The sequence below is a fragment of the Gambusia affinis genome, linkage group LG04 (genome assembly GCF_019740435.1).
Source record: "Gambusia affinis linkage group LG04, SWU_Gaff_1.0, whole genome shotgun sequence".
Classification (NCBI taxonomy): Eukaryota; Metazoa; Chordata; class Actinopteri; order Cyprinodontiformes; family Poeciliidae; genus Gambusia; species Gambusia affinis.
The window spans coordinates 18,878,259-18,898,986 of record NC_057871.1 but is presented as its reverse complement, the minus strand read 5'-3'; the positions used below and the strand labels follow the sequence as shown (position 1 = coordinate 18,898,986).

Genomic DNA, 20,728 nt, shown 5'->3' with positions numbered 1-20,728 from the left:
ATTCACAAAGTGAAACCCTAACTACTATGTAATAACCTCAAAGAGAAACTTCTAGTAGCCATCTAATAGAAAGAAAGGCATTCTGGGAATCTGAAATAATTGTTTTTATTCTTAATATAAAAAAACCCCACAGAAGTCTGCTTTCTGGAAAAAGTACAAAAGCATCTCTCATGTTTTTGTCACTTGTCACATATTGGAGAGTCTAAGCCTTTTGTAATGAAAAATGCCAATCACACTAGTAAGCTTGTTTGGATGAATGCCCAGCCAGTGTATGTAAAGTCTCTGGAGATGGATAAGTGGGTGTCACCTGCCAGGCCTTTCAGAATTAGAGGGATAACCAAAGAATGCTCTGGTTAAATTTGACAAGAGTTAGACAAGAGTAAAAGAGGATCAAATTCTGAAACTGATCTAAAATTCCTGGACATCAGTTTCTTGTTTACTAGTGGACAATGTTACATGGCGTTACTGAATGAATTAAAAGATTAAACTAATTATCATTTTTTAAATGTTGGAAGTGCTTTCTTGTGTAGGTAAATGTATTACTTTTAGCCTTGAATTTCATTTGTTGTGGGTGTTTGTCCCTAGTTTTTTGCAAATATATGTGAGTGACTTCATCACTCTGGTGTTAGTCTTTTAAATAAATCCTATCTCCCTAATATCTGCTAGTTGGTGCTTGGAACCACTGGACTATAATTGGCCTCAAATTCAGAAATTAGCCAAGCTGCAGCCCTCCACACAAATGAGATACATGTTGACAAACAACATGAAAACTGGAATCTAATTCACTGATGATGGATGGCAGGTTTATATTGGTGCACTTATCATGTAGGTGGGGGAGGCGGGAACGCTTAATTCCTCTCTGTAATGAAATCCATCTGCATCTTCAGTTTGTCACAACATCCCACTCCTGTCAACGTGTCTGCGAAACTCAAATCCACATTTCCACATTGCAATCTCCAACCCTCAAACTGAGGAGATGAACATCAGCAAGCTAACCTGAGAGCATCTCTAAACAATTAGCAGGTTGACCTGCAACCGACCTTTGCATTACTGCTTTTTAAACTCGGAGTGACTCCCTTCTGTGACCAACAGCTGATTGGAAAAAAGAAAGGAGTGACAGAAGAAGGAAAATATTTGTGTCATTGCTGAATTGTTAAGGCTTCCCAAGTTGCTTTAGCAGCCGCCTCAGTGAATCAACAACAGTTTACACAGGTTTTGCTTTACATTGTTTTTCCACAGTTGCTGTTAGGCTCACTACTTGTCCACATTTTCTTCAACCGCACCTTTTTCTTCCACCCGAAGTTTGTCACTGTGTCTTTTATGGATAACCATCCTCATATAAAATGTAGGTGACTGAAATCTGGAAGGCTGCAAGGTCACCGATTTACTGCACACTTCTGTTCACCATATAAAAAGTCATGGGTCTTATGTAATATTTCGATTTTTATTGAAACTAAAATGAGTTTTTACAAGCTGTAAGCGAAGATCATCAAAATTAAATAAATATCTTAATTGCGAGAAATGAATCTTGAAAATACAAGTCTTACTTTTTAAAGTGAAGGACAAAAATGCATGCTTTTTATGCAATTCTAAACTAATGAGATGCACATCTATTCATATGCATGTCACTATAAAACTGTTATTATATATAGAACAGAAAACAGAACAGACAGATCAGACCAACTAAACAAAAAAAAAGAAAGTAACAAACATAAATCATTACTGTTGTAACTACTCACCTGTTTTATGTATTGATTGGTAGCAAATGCATTGCGTCCTGAGTGTAAGGCGACAGAAATGGCTCGTTCTATCGCTGCTCTTATTTCTCACCCTGAAATCTGCACGGATGAGTGGAAAGTGATGATGGAGAAGGAGACTTAGTGGGTGAGTGTGCTGTGAACTGCTGTGAAATGTGGCAACTTTGTGCCAGTTAACTTGACTGAAGCAGACACGGATTTCCATTAAAGCAGATTGAAATCTCCACTGGGCCGTGTAAAGGCTGGTTCTATGGCCTCATCCGTGATGGATATATGCACATGCAAACTACGTCAATAAAGTCACCCAAGTAAATCTTCCGTCTCCTGGTCTGAAGGTGCAAATCCCGTGTTTCCATTAGAATTAGAAAAAGAAAGAAAATTTGGGAGACGCAGCATGAAAGCACACCTCATAATCAAGACAAGCCTGTACTTTTGAATCCGAGATGTTTTATCCAGGAGTCACATATACATATATTTCTGCTCTAGTCTGCTTTGTGCCTCTGAGCATGCTCAAATAGTTTATGTGAATCTACTCATTAGCTCCAACAAAGAGTTTAAGTTATGAAGAACTGGCCCAGGCTTGTATCATACCTACTGGCTCAAAAATAAACCAACTTCTGAAGAAAGAATGGGACTCAGCTTTAGTGACTGACTGAGTTCTGAACAGTCCTGATAATGAAAAACCTCCCAAAAGGAAACCAACCCGTCCAACTATTGGCAAATGAATCCGAAGGTCTCTCAAGCTCCTGTCAGGTGTAATGGTGAGTAAGATAAGCCGACATATAGATCAATTAGTCTCACATGCCATTTTCACACCAGGACTTCAGAACTTGGACTGCATGGTGGTCTAATTGGTAGCACTGTTGCCTTGTAGCAAAACGGTCCTGGGTTCAAATTCCAACCCGGGGTTTTTCACTGTGAATACACACGACTGGTTATTTAGTCCGTGTAATTTGTCCCTATAGGTGTGTGTGTGAATTGGTTGTTTCTTCTGTGTCCCTGTGGAGGACTGGCCGCCTGTCCAGAGTCTACCCCACCTAGACATAGGCACCTGCCCCTATTAATCCATTCATGCATGGATGAATGGATTAATAGAGAGAGGAAAACTAATTGCTCCAGAAACAACTTGCTGGGCTAAACATCCTCTGAACTGGATTGTTGGACCTTTATCAAACAGAAAAGTGACTGATGTGAGAAAATATCAACCTATGTTACTACAAGGTTATGTGACTCATCCTCCTTTTGAGATTTGATTGATAAAAATGTGTTTTTACAAAAAAGCTCTGTAGAAGTTAATCTAAATTGCTAGATTCTTTGCAAATGTCAAAGTTGTAAATACATACACGCACACGCACACACACGCACACACGCACACACACACAAAATCTAAAAGTCAAATCGGGACTCTGCTCATTCTGAGTGAGCTCAGTCCCCTCAGTGAGTCTCAGTGAGTTTGACTCCAAGCGGTAACAGACAGATCGCCAGTGATAGCTGAAGCGCGCTCCCGGTGCGCGCCGCGGTTCCAGCGGGAGCGCATCAGAGGCTTCATTAGAGATCTGCAAACTTCCGCCGGCTGAAGATGGGTCAAGTCACAGAGAAAGAAGTTTGCGTTTGAAATTTCTGGAGACAACAGCGACGCCAAAGTGGATCTCGTCTATAACTGTTTGATCTGGATCGACGTTGTGACAGTGGCTGCTTGCGGCGGGAAAAATAATAATAATAATAAGAAATTAAAATACAGCGTGCCTTTTAACGCTCTGAGATAAAACGACCACAATGTGTTTTTCAATTTTTAGGCTGTGAACCTTTTTGTCTCCATGTTCCCATGTTTTCCTTTTTCCTTTTTAATGTTCTGAAAAATTCAAGAATTTAAAATCGGTCTAGTTGCTCTGAAACTGTGGGAAAGAAAATCCTATTTCATCACGATGGACAACACAGATTGAATTTAGTCATTAAATGGACTTCAAATTCTTCTTTGAAGAGCAACGTCGGAAAGTAACAAGTTTGTGCAAGGAAGCGGGAAGGAGATGACACCCAACCCTTTATTCCTGGTCCTCATTCTGTCGCTTACTAGTAAGTCATGTTCGATTCCTTGCATTTGAGCGTAAAACTTTACGAAGAAAAACATGCATTTAGATTCCGGGGCGTTCAGACTAGCAGCGCTTTAGTGGAGAATTCATTCAGCGCTATGATTCAGCAGGGAGGAAATAGACGCTGTCCATGGTGCTGATGTCAATGTAAGCACACGGATCTCTGGACTACTTCAGATATGACCGACGTGCCTTTCCCCTACACACACACACAGCCACGAGTTTGTACATGAACGATGTTCGGGTTCTGGGTCTTTAAAATTGTACCGTAGCCTTGATTTGCTCAAAAATCCCTGACTTTGACTGAGTTTTTATCAGTTTTTAATAATAAAATAATAATAATAATAAAAAAAACAAACAAACAAACAAACAAAAAAAAAACATAGACACTGAGGCAAGCATTATGGGACATACTGTTCAGTTTTGAATTTCTTTCTCTTTCTTCATCATTCATTTAATAACTTTTTTGCACTTTCTCATCCTTTTGGCTAAATAAATGCTTTCAGCCACCAACTTCAAGTGCACGGTTTGAAAACTGAAACACTATTCGGGCATTTTTAAAAATACAGACACATTCGTTGGCAGCCCTGGTATAGATGTGTTAAAAGCCTACAGTCCAATTAATCAATTATTGCTGTGGCATCATTTCACAGTGAAAAAGAAAATCTACATGGTTTATTTTGTGTTTATTAATTCTCACATTGACAAAATATCCTCTAAACAAAATCAATCCTGGCTTAAAAGAATATCTGTAAGCCAATCCATTATTTGATTGAAAAATTTAATCTTAAAGTCGATTTCTGTGGATAGAAATGTTTCATTAATAACCAACGACTGTCTTGGTCTGTGTGGTATAAATAGAAAATGATGCAGAGGTCAGTTTCTTTTAGCCTCTGGGTTGGAGAAGTACCCATAACGCACCATGCCACCATGTCCAGAGCTCATTGTAAGAGAGCATATACAGGCCCAATGGTTGGATAAGAGTAATGTCATAAAAAAAAATGTTTTTTCCTTTTTAAACTGGATCATTGTGTTTAATCAGATGAGACGAAGATTAAGCTTTTCAGCAAGAAAAACCTGAGGTCAGTCTGGTATAAAACAAGGGATGAAAATGTGTAAACATCTCATGTCCACCATAAGATGCTGCAATGGAATTATGGCCCCTTTTAAGGCATTATGAGAAAATATTTTCATACAAACAGGAAAAAACTTGACCATAAGCTAAAGATGAGTTGCCATTAGATCTTTCAACAGGATAGTTATCCCAAACAAAAATCCTTTTCATTTTCATTCAGACCTCCTCAGAAAGACTTTAGAAGAAACAGATTGGGTGATTAAAGATCCATCTTGCTAAGTGTTGTACTTTTGGCAAAAAGGGATTTGCAGAAAGTATTAGCAGCAGAATTTTCAACAACTCTTAATGCAACGACGTTACTGAAAATAATTATTTCCTAACTTGATTTTTAATTGAAACTCATGGATGGGTAACATCTGTCTCACTCTTGTTTAGAGATATTTTCTTCCGTCTACCTGGACGATTGGACAGTTGTTGTGTGCAGACTCTAAAAATATTCAAAAGTAAAAGCAGATGGGCTGTTTGAATAATTCACTGAGGGCTACTTTTGTTCATGTATCCAAGAAAGCCCCGCGTCGTTTCTCTCAGAGAACACACTTGGGTGGCTCACTGTTTCAAAAGAATCTCTTTGTTAATAATCTGCCCTGGATTCTGGTTTTGTGGCGTGTCATGGAGTGTTTTTGGCTTCTTTTATCACTAAACATTTAACATTTAGCATTTTCCTCCGGGTCAGAATCAAACAGCGAGGACATTTTACCAGCATAAATTAACAAAATAGACAACTCACTACAGTTGATGTAAATATAACAGAAAAACGTGGTTAAGCATCACTCTATTGGATCCATCAGGATACATATTCTCTGTAAACAAGGTTTTACATAATTTATAGGATGCAATACTGCACAACTCAGAAAGACTGGGGCAGCCTACTGTGTCCTTTACAGTGTTGCTCCCTGTGTTTGCTTCTCCTTAAAGGCCAGAAGATTTGTGCTGGATCAGTGTTGCGTAATTGTATTTGGCACCAGTGCTCATTCAAAGCGGCAGTGTTTATTAGCAGCTGTGGTGAAATGCACAGATTAAGAACAGTAGCTCTACATCTTCACTGATTCTGTCCTCCTGTGCCGCTTTAAGGCATTTGAAGCCACATGCAGCAGAGTAATAAGTACTGAACAAGTCACTTTATGTTTTAATCTGCCTTTTGATACAAAATTCACAGCGGACGTCTCTAACAGCCAAGGCAACCAGCAAATACAATCAGATCAAAACAAGTAAGTCCACAAATCATGCGTTCAAGAAAGTGAAATGGAACAGGAAATATGTGTTGAACACTTATTTATTTAAATATCTCAATATTGTGTAATTCAAAATAATTTTTCTGATAATGACTTCAAAAAATCTAGCATAAAGATCAATGCATCGCTCAGGTGGAAATTTGATCCAATCTCTATAAAAAATGTTTTAATCCGGGATGTTCTTGGTGTGTCTTCTTTGTCCTCTCATTTCAGTTCTTTCCATAGTTTTTAAATGGGATTCAAGACAGATAAGCATTCACTTTACATCAGGCTGCTATCATTCAACACAGAAAGTCTGAGAGAACTTCATCCAACCTGATGGCCGTTTTTTCAGTAAAATCCTCTCCGGGAATCACACTGTTGTTGCAAAAGTTAAAGAAATGGGGACAATAAAAATCGTGCAAAAAAAAAAAAAAGAGTAAAGATTGCAAGGGCATCTCTTTATATGCAAACAAAATATAAAGAAAAGGGAGATAACTCAGCTTTTGCTCAGTATTCTAGTCATGTTAGGACAGAGTTTAGCTTACGTCATCCTTAGTTTTAACCCAACTTTCCCTCTGCAAGCGGTACAGCAAACTATTTGTCCTTTTGGGTTGAAATGAGCTGAAAACTGGTTGTTTCATTTAGCTTTAAAGCATTTATTCGCCCCATTTGAACTGAAACAAATAACACCCAGTCTGACATAAGAGTCGAAACGGCATGGTGCATCTGTAACAAGAACATCTGCGCTCGCTGCACGCAATCTACTGAATAAAAAGGGAGACGGTTCATGTGGCACAATGAAGCAAGCCATCTAGATATTTAATGCCTGCTTTGCTTTTGTAAGTTTGCTTGACAATGGAGGCACGATGACAGCAAATGTCATGAGACAAAAAAAAATAAAAAATTTGCCTCCAAGTTGTTCTGAGCTATATTTTTACATAACCAATCATTTAAAGTTGTGCAAACACAAAGCTTCGAGAGGTTGTCTCATAGGATGCATGACTGAATTTCTGTTTGTTGTCTTTTTTCGTCTCTGAGAGTCTGCAAAGTGCTCAGCCAATCTCATTGACAAAGCAAACGAGAACATGGTGTAATAGTGATAGAGTTAGGCATTAATAGCTGTATTGTTCACATCCAACTGGCGTCTAAACACATAAGAGAAGCAAATTCAGTTGTTTTGTTTGTTTATTTTTGGTAAAATGAAGACTCCTGACATTGTGGTTCACCGCAGGACGAGCAAATGGCATTTATTCATCACATCAATTATTGACTGACTGACGTAATGTTTTCACTTGAGCTTGTGTCTGTTTTTCTAATGGCTGACTTAGCCTGCAGCCACGTGAAATTAAACACAGTCAGAGTGTATTTGCTGCTTGTGCCTTTTCTGCCTGCAGACAGCAGAGCAGAGAATGCTGAGGAGCGGCTGGTGAACCACCTGCTGGGACCGGAGCGCTACAACAAGCTGATCAGACCTGCGGTGAACAAGAGCCAACAGGTCACCATCTCCATACAGGTTTCTCTGTCGCAGCTCATCAGTGTTGTGAGTATAGTTTACGATCCACAGTAATCGTCAAAATTGGGTTCTGGGGCCAGTTTCATTGGTACGTTGAAGACCGACTATAATATTTCAGCTTCAGTATGAAGTTTTTATACAGTGCTTTAGCAAAAGTTTTTATACCCCTTCAACCTTTCTCTAATTTTTCACTTAAACTTTTCATGTTGATAATGTGAGATTTAAGAAAAACAAGTTTTTTTTACAATTTTTTTTTACAATTTTACTACTCCTTACATCATCTGTATAATTTTCCAGATTTCCACAGAATGGGCCACCCTCTGTGAAGGAGCGCTAAACTTTACTTCAGTGGATCCAGATTTTTCAACTAGAGGCAATGCTGGGTGAAAAACCCATAAATTGGGCTTTAATTTGACAGCCGACCCTTTTATATCATCCAACATAAGGCAGCATCATGAGAGAACTGTAGCAGAAAAGGGCTCTGCTGTTTTCATTTTTTTTAAACCCTCTGGGCTCTGAGCAGACAACTTCCCAATGTCTCTGATGCCATGCATCTTTAATCAGCTGCTCTCCCTGAGCCCATCCTACACAGAGCCACTTGGACCCAGAGAGGCTGCTGAGCGTCTAATTTCCAGACGAGAACTGACTGCAACAATGTTTTTGCTACTAAAAATGTGAGCTTACCATTGTCAACACAAGTAGAGAGAAGAAGAATGGAAACCGATTTTAATCAGCTCTTTTACACTCTTGACTTTGGTGGAATCCATTTGGCTTTTTGTGAAGCAAAACATCAAACTGAAGAAGTATAATTTGATATTAAGATGATAATTCATCCTCCCACTACATCATTACACCATGTCTGATAGATTTTTGTTTAATATATTGGAAATGCACCTTACCAGACAACTAGAGTTTTTGTTGTTTCTCCGGAGGCTCCACTGCACTATGAAGAAAAAAAAGTCCAAAATATAAATTATGGTGTGAGAGGAGTGATTATGCAAAACCGACCGAGGCAATATCTTCAGTATGAAATACAGCTTAATAAACAGACTCTGTGCTGCTTTACAAGTTATAGTTGATGAGATCTCTGTAACAAACCTACACTGTTTCTCTATCTGTCTGTATAGATATTTATCTAATATTTAATAAAATTCATTTTCTCTATATAATAAACTCATTTAATTTAAATTGCTACATAGATTTCATGGCATAAAATCTAACCACTGCTCCATCATCGTGTTGCATCAGTGAGTCATTTACATGTTTAGAAAATATGGTGACATTGCATTAGCTGGATTTTTCTTTTTTTAAAAAAACACACACACACACACACACACACACGCACACCCACACACACATAATCAGTAAAATAATGATGGAAATGTGATGTGATCATGCAAACATTCAAACTCTGCATCATAGGGTCTCAGTAAAAAGGCTCGCGGGTTAGATGAAGTGACAGCTTGAAGTTGCCGCTGGCTGGGAACAAGTGTGAGTCTTCTTGCCCGTCTCTTTGAGTCTTCCCAGTGATACGCGACTGACATGTTGAGGTCGAACAGCTACAGCCCATTTGATTTTTGGACGGGCTGCAAACTCGATGCAGAACAAGAACTTGCGAGAATACAAGGCAGAAGTTGTAGACGCATTCTTTTATTTGGATGTCTGGGTTTTTGTAAAACTGAATGAATCATTGATGATCCATCTGGGCTGTGAGGAGGTTATTTTAATTTAAAATTTTAAATTATAAAATTATAAAATTGCTCATCCTGAGACTACATTTTCCGCGTGTTCCTTTTTTGCAAAGAGATGAGCTTGGATGGAGAACATCTGGTAACAGTGATCTTCAAGTGGAAAGTGAGGCCCTCCAAATCATGAATATGTTTAGAGGGCCCAAGGTATATAATGCAGACTATGTGATGCTGCCTCTGTGTTCCTTGTTGGGATGATGTGCTTAGCCTAATGTGTGGAATAAGATTCCTTTATCCAGTATTCTTTGTAGGCAGATCAAATAGTTCAGTTTTTCTCTCCTCTGTTTGATTGTCTGATTACCTGTGGTTGTGATGTACAAAACATTAATTAAAGACCAACTGAACAAGAGCATAGAGTTAACACAAAGTGTCTGCAAATATACTGTTTTCTTAACGTTTTATTTCTTTTAATAATGAAGTGCTTAAAGTCGACCAGATAAACAAAAAAATGGCAGAAATCCAATCAATGTTTAAAATGAATGATTATTTTTTGTTTCTGTAGAATGAAAGGGAGCAGATAATGACCACCAATGTGTGGCTGTTTCAGGTACTGTGCAGTCTTTCTCCAATTCCCTGTCTGCATCACAATTCATACATTGTTGGTTTGCTGATAAGACCCTTTCCATAGGAATGGAATGACTACAGACTGAGATGGGACCCGGAAAAATATGAAGGCATCAAAAAACTGCGAATACCTTCCAAACTGATCTGGCTTCCTGACATAGTGCTTTACAACAAGTGAGTAGGTGGAAAACGTAAACTGATAAAATGAGCTGAAGGTACAGAGAAAATGTGAAAATGCATTTAACCATGGCTGTATTGTTGAATGGACAGATTGTTCACTGTTGAATATTTTTGGCCAATCTCTGAACATGTCACAGTGCCGACGGAGTGTATGAAGTTTCCTTCTACTGCAACGCTGTGGTCTCCAACACGGGCGACATCTTCTGGCTCCCCCCAGCCATCTACAAGTCCGCATGCTCCATCGAGGTGCAGAACTTTCCCTTCGATCAACAGAACTGCACGCTCAAGTTTCGCTCCTGGACGTACGACCACACAGAGGTGGACCTCATCCTCACCAGCGATTTCGCCAGCCGGGACGACTTCACGCCGAGCGGGGAGTGGGACATCGTCTCGCTCCCGGCACGCAAAAACGAGGACCCCAGCGACATCACGTACCTTGACATCACTTACGATTTCGTCATCAAGAGGAAGCCTCTGTTTTACACCATCAATCTGATCATCCCGTGCGTGCTGATCACGTCGTTGGCCATCCTGGTGTTCTATTTGCCTTCGGACTGCAGGGAGAAGATGACGCTGTGCATCTCGGTGCTGCTGGCCCTCACCGTGTTCCTGCTCCTGATATCAAAGATAGTGCCACCCACCTCCCTGGCAGTGCCACTCATAGGTCTGTGAAGTTTGTGTTTGTTTGCTGCTCATGTGATTGGTTCAAGGCCAGACAAAACTTTGTAGAGCTCTGATAACTGTAACCAAGTTATCATCTGGCGTTTTATAAAATGTTTTTGTTAAAATGGATGTGTTTAAAAAGCAATCTGAAGAGTTTACATTCTTAGAGGTTTTTAGAAACACTGACTTCAGCAAAGAGAAACCTTATCTATATACAGGAGCTTTTTACACCTGACTAAACCAACACCACAATTTTAAAACTCTTCCAGAATATAGATGGCTTTTGTAGAGTTTTACAGTGGTGGTTTCATGTAGTTTTGAGGCACAAATTTCATTGTATAGCACAGCCAAGTAACTATGTTACCTTCAGTTATAAAAATGCTTTATAAACAACCTTACTTAGAAGAAGTTTGACTTTCTAATTTGATGCCTTGAAATTGGGCCTCTGTCTCTTTAAGAAGCTCCTGTCCTTCTTATAGAGAGGAGGACAAGAAAGAGAAAGAAAAAGCACACGGATGTTGCTAGTGGAGGCACAACTAATTCTTAAAGAGAAATTTAAAACATCCTGTTCCAGATGTTATGCCCATTGGGTTTTTTTCTGGAAAGCATCAGTCAGCATTATTTTCTGCAGTAATTGGAGAAAATTTAACATCGTCACTTCTTAAATACTGAAATGAGGTCTTCTAGATTTCCCAGAATCAATAAACTTTTACAAAACAATGGAGGTTCTGAATACTGTGGAGTGTGAAAGGAACAGAACCAGCTGATTCATGTGGGCTGTGAGAACGGACACTGCCCTCGTTCAGTTTGCAGTAACATACAATTAGCAATTTCTTAATCTTGTTGTATTTAATGAATTAGGTAAGTAAAACTGTATCCAACATAAAATATATGCAAATGAAAGATGGACAGACACTTATTCCAAAATAGGTTCTGTATTGAGTGTTTGTTGTCAGGAAGCTGCAGCTGGTTTGTAGACGTAGCTCATATTTCCAAGATCGAGATCGGAAAGTGTCATTTTAAATGATTTGTTTATGAGCTAATTCCTTGTAGCTTAACACACATAGGATTTATGTTGTTAGAGATAATTACTTTTCGATTATGTACGTATAATTCATGTTTTAAAGTCTTTGAGAAGCTTAGCCCTGAAGCCACACATTAGTATACAGTAGATGTAGTAATATGTCTTGGTTTTACCCCTTTTTTCTCTTTTTCTGAACATTTCCCAGGTAAATACTTGATGTTCACCATGGTGCTGGTCACATTCTCCACTGTCAGTACGGCCTGTGTCCTCAATGTGCATCACCGCTCCCCGTCTACTCACTACATGCCAGACTGGGTCAAGCACCTCTTCTTGGTTCGCCTTGCAACCTTCCTGCTCATGAGACGCCCGGGTTCCTCCAACGTCCACAATAAACTCCGCAAAAGGCTCACCAGCAGGAAGGCCGTCATTAAAAGCAGCTCCCACAGTGCCGCAGGCAGGAGGCAGCACACTGACGCCAGACTGGGAGGAATCCCCACAGACTGCAACTCTTTCTACGTTAACGAGGATTCGGCGTACAACTGCTGTTGGAAGATGGGCGACGCCCGGGACTCCCCCGACTTTGGGAGGCCGACGGCGGCGCAGTTGGATGCAGAGCTGGAAGAAGCAGTGGATGGAGTGAAATATATCGCTGAACACATGAAGATGGAAGGCGGCAATGAAGGGGTGAGGAGCTGAAGTACAGAGAAATAAGGAGAGATAGAATGAAAATCATCATTAGATCATCAGCCTCTCTTGATGTGTGAGAGCGGCTGAATAAAAGAAGAAAAAGCAGATTTTGATGTGTGACATATCAGATCTATGGAAAAGACTGACTCTCTAAACATACAGTGTTTACAGTGCCTTGAAATAATATTCCTACTTCCTGAAAACATTTTTTTACATCACAACCTCAATGTATTTATGCGGGCTATTCCACAAAAAATAGTATTAAGCAAGGTTGGGGTACATCTGGCATTTTTGGGGGGGTGAGGGAGATTTTTAAATATAAATTAGAAATTTTTTTTTTAGGAAAGTTTAAAGTACGGTTGCATTATAAAGTTAGAGGCAAAATCTAAAAATATTTGCTGTAACTTTAGTAAAAAGTTATGAAATTCAAAAGCATGCAACACATTTCAGGTTTTCACTTCTAAACATTTTGTAACTCATGTATAGTTTTCTTTTCACTTCACAAATGCACTATGTTGTTTCAATCTATCACATAAACTTCCAATAAAATATATCTTTTGCAAACTGGTAAAAAGTTCAGAAGGCATGAATTCCTTTCCAAGATGCTCTAATTTTGTTCATTTCAAGGTTTCAGGCTCTCTGCGAACCTGTGTTTTAATTTGGAACAGTCGGAAAGATTAAAGTGATGAATAAAAATAGAAATCTGGTCTTTATCACCTCTAAGTTGATTTACCCAGGAGCTAGCACCAACTTCATGTTATGCAGCTGATCATGACGGATGTTTTTTAGCCAGCCTTTTAATATCAGTCATATGTTTTATAGCTAAAAATATTTTTGGCAACAGACCTGAAAGCCTTCATAATATCAAAATTTCAAACTCCTGTTAGTCTGTTCTTCCTATCTTATAAGCATCTCCAAAGAGAGTTTAATGTTTAGAGCAAGTATTTTAAAGTAATGTTAAAAACAGATAAACTGTTGGTGCAAAAATCTACAAAAAAAGTGACTTCAGGGTGATTGGTTCAAAACATATGGATTATGTTAAAATGAGCTCGTCACAACTTCTGACTTTCTGATGTGGCTTCCAGATCATCGAGGACTGGAAGTACGTTGCCATGGTGATAGATCGCCTCTTTCTCTGGATCTTCATCCTGGTGTGTGTGGTGGGAACTCTGGGACTCTTCATGCAGCCTCTCTTCCAGAGCTACAACACGCCCACAGCTGATGACACGGAGTAAGTCGGGCAGACTGTGAGACACTCATTCAAATGAACTCTGACATGATTTCTAACCAGAAAAAGGCTCCAGTTAAAACCTTAAATAACAAAGTGCTTTGACACTTCCATCATTCATCACTAGATTTAATTTCCCCATTGATTCCTAAATATTTATTTCTTCAGATAATCCACTTTATGACTGATGTGGGTAGTGGTATGAAGGAATAAAAATCACTTATGATAGTTCTAAAGTTGCATAAAACAAGACAACAGAAAACATTTTAGATAAAATATATAATCATGCCATTAAAGGTCCAGACATAAAGCCAATACAAAATCTTTGACTAGACTTGACAATTGATGTTGACAAAATATCAAAGCAGTCGAAGAAGCAAAGAAGAACTGTTTTTGTGTTTTGGCAGAATCAAAAGTTTCTCAGGTGTAATTGTCACATTTAATATTTCATTCACAACTCAGTAGGAAACATTCAAACAGTACCATTCAAAACATTCTTTATGTCAACTACTCCCAGGAATATCTAACTCGAAGCGTTAGTGTTAGATTTGTGTCTCTATATTATATGTAAAGACACAAATGCATTTATTGTGCTGTGTTTTTCTCCCTGCAGATATGGAGATTTCTAGGATTTCTGTGGCACAGAAGAGAAAACAGTCAAATCAGCATCAAAAGAAGAAAAGAAGCTGAACACTTGTCAAACATAATTCAGCTGCTGCTGGTCTGATCTGATCTGATGTGCATTCAGCCTGATCTGGGCAGCCTGCCACACTTTTTGAATTTGCAACGTTGGACTTTAAATGTGAACCAGTGTTTTGTGCGAGGATTGAAGCTTGATCACATGTCCAAGAGCAATGACAGATTTTATAACTCTTTTTCTGTCCATTTGATGAATACACCTTCACCACTACTTTAGGACAGATTTTGATCATTTTGAACCACTGTGAAAGTTTGGACTGGGTTCAAGTCAAAGACAGACTGGTATATTCACACTGTGGCACTTGTGAAGTCATCTGCCTTCTGCTGCATTATGGAAACTCTCTGAACATGTAGGCCTATTATTCACGGTAGAGGATAATTATTTCTCCTCCACCCACTCCATTCAAACCAATATTTAATGACACAACAGGAACATTGTGTCTTTTTCACCTTTCTTTCTTTATTATAAAGCTATTATTCCACCGTCCCCTTAGTGAGCTCTTCATTTCCATTGACTGTTCTACTTTGGATGTTACTTGTTCTGCTGTTATCTTCTGTCTCTGCGTTTTTCTTCTTTGGTTATTTATTTATTTATTTTTTTGTCTGTTATTTTTTTTTTTTGTCTGTTATTTTTTGTGAGAGGATATGTCAAAAAAACCTGTCAGACAAAAAGACGACTCGGGAAAACTTCCCCGAAAGACTACATGACAAAAAGTGATGTAAAAGCAGTGAAAGAGTGATTGGTTGCAGCCACCATAGCTACAGAGAAACGTGTCGGAAGCTGATTTGTGACTTGGGATTACTTTCTTCAGATTGAACTGGTTTTTTTTCTCAAGGTGGATGAAACCCAATCAAGTTGGGTTTTTTTTTTTTTTTTTACCCAACATTACAGATTTCAGCCAGCGAGCTTAGGAATGAGGGATTTTAGCTATCAGACTCAATAAGACTGAAAGTAAAGATCTAAACAAAAGTGATGTGTCTGTCATCTGACAGAGATAGAAAGCCTGAAGGATGGAGTGAGGGACTGCTGCCAAATCAAGATGTTTTAAATCTACGAAAAGAAAGAAAGAATGCTGAAGCTGAAACTACAGAAATGTTTATTTGACGTGTGCGCGGCACATTTTTGTAACAAGTTGATTGTGCAGGATGTAGGTCACATTAAAGACAGAAGATGTTTTGAAAGGGCCTTGTCTATTCCTTTTGTTTTTTTTTTTTACTTTTTGGATTTAAACTGAGGGTAGCTACGCTTTTTGGAACGATGCAAATGTACACCCAGGAACAATGTGATGTTAGACGTGTAAAATAAGATGATTGAATTTTAAAAGATTTTCCACACTAACTGTGTTCTAATGCAATATGCTGAATAAAAGAATTCTGTGTTGAAACTCTACAATAATGTGCTGACAAAATGTTTTTACTTTCTTTCTTTTGTTCAACGTGTCCCATGTTTAAAACACAAACATGACAGATTTTAATTTGACAAGATTTATGATTAAATCACAATCCCTCTTTGTGCACAACACTCCATCCTAACATGCAATGACACACGCAGAGTTTTTTGATCTTCTCGTCACAGAGTTGGTTTCGTATCTGCCGACACTTCTTTGGTGTTAAATATGGACAGCAGAGTAAATGTAGAAGAGCTGCTGTCACATTAAGAGCCTGGGGTTGAGAAATAAGGGCACATTATGTCATAATATAATTTCTACAGACTCTGGCAGTATGAGTTGTGACAAGGTGACATTAAACAATGTGTTCAGTGCTCAGGTGGGCTGACGAGGTTGGCAAAAAGTGGCTAAAATGTATTCCTACATTAGAAAATTGAACGTAGCGACAAAAACGAAGGCGTATGATGTGCTGCCTTTAACGTTCCTGCAGCTGTTTTGTGCAGGTTTTGATTGAAAATGTCTGCGTCAGTCGGAGCGTGTGTGAAGGTTTATGAATGTGTGTATAGCTGTTTTCTTCCTGTAGATGGTTAAAATCCTCCACGGGTTTGTCCTGCTCGGTCTTTAAGTTCAAAAAGTGTGTTAATGGCTGAGGTGGTGAGTCGGAATCGACAAAAAAAACAATAAATGGTCTTTGCTCCATTGAAGCCGAGTGCTTTTGTGAGTCTGCGAGCGTCCATTTTCCAATTCATGAACCCAATCAGCTAACCAGGAGGCACTCTATGGTAAAAATAATGACACTGTCCATCTCAGAGCACCCCCCGAAGACAGACAGTTACTTTTAATGCACTATTGCATGGATGAACACACACTCACACACACAATGGTCCATGGTATGATTTAAAGGGCCCAAATTCTTTATCTCAGCAAAAGTGGAGCACTGATTTCTGACCTGAAGTCAGCACATCAGCAAGAAACTACGAGTCTCTGCTCTGGTGGACAGTTATCGACCCACCGCATATTTATTGTGGCCCCTCTAGGTTTGTGTGTTCGTACATATTGTGTGTGTAAGTGTGCTTGATATCAGCATAAGGTTGGCGGGGGAAGGACTCTGACAGATCTGTGTTCCTGTGTGTCAGTGAACAACGGATTCAGACTTGCTGGGAAAGCCGCGTGCTAGATTGTTGCTTTTACTACAGTATGATTCTGTTTGAGTTGGCAAATTGTTGCCTGTGTCATTTATCCATGAAAACGAGGAGTGTTTTCCACACTTGTCTTCTTTATAGTAAAAATGTTTGAGTAACTGAATGTAATAGTTGTCTGTAATAAGTCAGTTTTGACCAGTAACCGCAGAGTAAGCCACAGTTGAGCCAATAAGATGTGGAAGTACCTCTGGCATTTCCTCTTTAAATCATTTTGTGGCAGAGATTTTGAATAAAATATGTATTGCATGTATTTTTTTTGAAGATGACTTCAGCCATAAAATCCTTGAACGTCGTCACTCTTCTTCTGGACCTCTGTAGCACACACAAAAAACATCATGTATGGTCGACAAAAATGGGTTTTAAATAATTTGTTTCTTGAAGTGGAAGTTAACAAAATTCAAACAGGACAGAAAAAATAATCTCCAAGTTTTCAAGGATATAAGAAAATTACTGATCCATTTTGAAACAAAGAAATTAGATTTTTGACTCCACATGAAAAAAATACGTAAAAGTGTGAGAACATGTTGAAAGTTTACAGCATAAAAGACTAATTTGTCTTCCTTCACATGGCTGCATGGGAAACCCATGGCAGGAGTTGCAGAACGGAGGTGGATCTGATGCGTACCTCCCTTCAGATGTCTGGGAGGAGACACCGGGTCAGACACACTACATATGCCTTCCAGCATGGACTCATCTTGCGATCTCCAAAATGAAAAGAGAATATCACTGAGTCTGAGGTTTCATTCAGGACCTTATATCTCTGAGAAATGGAAGGAAGGGACGGACGGACGGACACTCCTAAAACAATGTCCAAACTGAAGTACAGACGGAAAGCAAAACTCTTTTTGCTTCAGATACTTTTTTGCTCTCTTTCTGCCCTGGAGTCGATGTTGATGCTTGATGACACAGCGACCAGGAGATTTAGATTTCCGTGTCTTCCACTATGTGTCAGTGTGAGCTGACGTCTGAATCACGCTGGTTAATTTAGATCCCTGTGCTGCTTACCTTGGCTAAGGATGCTCTCCTTAATAAGCTGGGTTTTGGACCCTTATACATACCCCTCTTTCACCCCCATAGCTCCTCACACACACAAACACACGCACACGCACACCCGCACACACACACACCACCACCCACACATCCTGCGGTAAACCAGAGGGCGCGTCAGATCTGTCAACCTGCACACTGCCTGAGGGTGGGAACAGCATTTCCTTCACACACTCCACCAATCTTGAACACGTGCCAGATTCCATCTTTGCGATCCATTTTCCTTCCTATCTTTCTTTCTACCCTCTTTTTCCTTCTCCCTGCAGTTTCTGTCTGCTCTTTTGCGTTCTTAAATTGTGTGTGGAGAAATGGGGACTAAAAATATGCCTGTGATAAACCCAATTATCTGTCCTTTTTCACGCTGCACACCCAAGCAGCTGAAATCGTGGGACAAGCTGCGTGCAAAATCTGAACTCTTGCTCATTTGTGTGCATGCAGATGTGTACGGTGGCGTTCAGTACACGGACTGCAAAGTTTCCGGCTGCAAACTGATAAAGGCAGGGAAGGGAAAAGGGAAAATGAAAAATGATGCGGCACTAGACAAGTGCAGCATGTACACTCCAGTTTCAGACGACACCCATCCCCTCCCCCCGTCTCTCTCTCCAGATGAGCTTTTGTGTGTCTTTGTGGCCCCTGCATATATCGCCAGGTTAGCATGATGACTTATGTCAGTGTTTCTCGGAATAAGCCCCTTCTAGCTCTACTTGGCATTTGATCTTACTGCATGTCAGCTTGTGTGTGTGTGTGTGTGTGTGTGTGTGTGTGTCAGGGTTAGAATGTTGCATTCCTGGATGACCAGAAAGGACCAAACACCGATCTGAGACAGAAGTCCACAAAGAAAAACAAACATCTGATTTTCTTTCTACTCTGGTCAAATCCCAGTATGTAAAATTCTTCTCTATTCATGCATCTGAAAAGTCTTACAGGATGTATTTGTTACATTTGTCAAGAAAGTTTACAGTTGGACTTTAGATGTAATTTTGCTTCAATATAGACACGCTAAGTTTATTTGAGTGCTTTGGTTATGCTGCAGCAGCATCTCTTTCACACAAACGCAGCCATCAAACAATTTCCAAACTAATGAGCTTTATTCTAGTGCCGATGCAAAGCTCAGCAATTTCTTTGCATGTTCATGTAAAGATGATTGTGGTAAATAAATAAATAAATAAATTAATTAATTAATTAAAAAAAGTTGGCGTCACCAGTTTGATTCATTACCGTTAAAGTAAGAGTGAGCAAACCCACATTTGGACAACATATTACAGACGCCAGGACATTTTACTGTCCTGAGGAAAATTCTAAACAAATACAAGAAAAGAAGAGAAAGAAGAAGCGCTGAATCACAGAAGTATGAATGTCCATGGGTGTTCAGTTTGCGTTTGGGTTGGAAAATATGGTGCGTGTTGCTGGGATGCAAATCATTCTTATGTACGTCTTTACTTGGGTTTGCACAAAGCTTCATAAGAGGCAATAAACTCTATATAGGCCTGCGTGGGCAGAGACAAACATATTATTGCTTTATTCAGTCAAACAAATGAACATATGCATGTGTGTGTGTAGGTGTGTGCATCAGGCTGTTAATCCTCTTTTCAGGAGCGAGATTGCAAGTGTTTTGATAAAAACACAAAACATTTTGATCGAGTTTAGGTAAAAAGAAAAGAAAAAAATCTTAAACTAAATTAATCTCAGGGGTCGTAAGACAAAGAAAAGGGGGAAAAAATGGCCTTTAGTGATTAATTTATACGAAGCAGAAACAACTAAGACATTTATAAAACCAATTTCATTTGGCTTAGAATGAGTAAGTTTTGAACTTTTTTTTTTGCATCGTCTGTCTAACAGATTTGAATTTTGGTGTGGTTCCAAATAAGAACAGACTGTGGATACACATAATTGTTTAGATATTGATGACATTGTCTTGGCTGTTAGTTGCAGTGCTTTCTTTCACTCTAGTTTGATTTCATTAGTCATGTTTTCCGCCTCCTTTTCACATCTGATCCCCATTTATTAACCATCAACGTTGGCACTGTTTTCATGATTTCAACCCTGACTGTGTTCAGGGTCTCACTTTGTTCTTTGTTGTAGTTTTGCTATTTTAATTTAACAGGTTTTCTAGCATGTTTTTTTCTTATCTCTTCGTCATTTTCTTGGAATCAGAAATTTCTTGTGCCTTTTGAGAGTTTTTGCCACGTTCCTTCTCAGCTTGTTTTGAAGTGTTTGGAAACTCATCATCTGCCAATCTAAGGGCTCTCGAACGTCACCATTGTATTGCTGAAATCTAACTCCTCTTGTGTCCCTCTTGTTTACACTTATTATTCATGCTGAGTGTCCAGGTGAAGTATTTTCAGATCTTTGAGCCACTTCTAGCTTTAAAAAGATAGATCCACCAATCTAGCCAACAAGTCTTGAATGAGGTTGAGGAAATGGAAAGACATTGTATTTTAAGGAGCCAAAAACTAGTAGGGAGTGTGTATACATGTGAGCCAATTTAGTCATTGAGACAAGAAACTTTTACACCCAAAATGTGTTTTTTTCTAAACGTATTTAAGTTGCTTATTTACTCGTGTTAGTTCAGTGAACTGATCAAACTGC

The 20,728-nt window shown here is 39.1% G+C and overlaps 1 protein-coding gene across 1 annotated transcript; it reads left to right on the top strand.

Moving 5' to 3' along the window:
• Positions 1 to 3,276: 3,276 nt before the first annotated feature.
• LOC122829443 (neuronal acetylcholine receptor subunit beta-2-like) lies at positions 3,277 to 15,772 on the top strand. The gene is made up of 8 exons (XM_044114000.1): positions 3,277 to 3,830; positions 7,591 to 7,736; positions 9,960 to 10,004; positions 10,086 to 10,195; positions 10,339 to 10,865; positions 12,094 to 12,572; positions 13,661 to 13,806; positions 14,417 to 15,772. Exons 1-8 carry the CDS (start codon positions 3,785 to 3,787, stop codon positions 14,430 to 14,432), a joined length of 1,515 nt encoding a protein of 504 aa, XP_043969935.1. The 5' UTR covers positions 3,277 to 3,784; the 3' UTR covers positions 14,433 to 15,772.
• Positions 15,773 to 20,728: the final 4,956 nt, after the last annotated feature.

Coding starts and splice junctions, on each gene's coding strand:
- LOC122829443 (XM_044114000.1), top strand. CDS start 3,785: ATGACACCCAACCCTTTATTCCTGGTCCTCATTCTGTCGCTTACTA. Junction 3,831..7,590: donor CCTCATTCTGTCGCTTACTA/GTAAGTCATGTT, acceptor TTCTGCCTGCAG/ACAGCAGAGCAGAGAATGCT. Junction 10,005..10,085: donor CCAATGTGTGGCTGTTTCAG/GTACTGTGCAGT, acceptor CCCTTTCCATAG/GAATGGAATGACTACAGACT.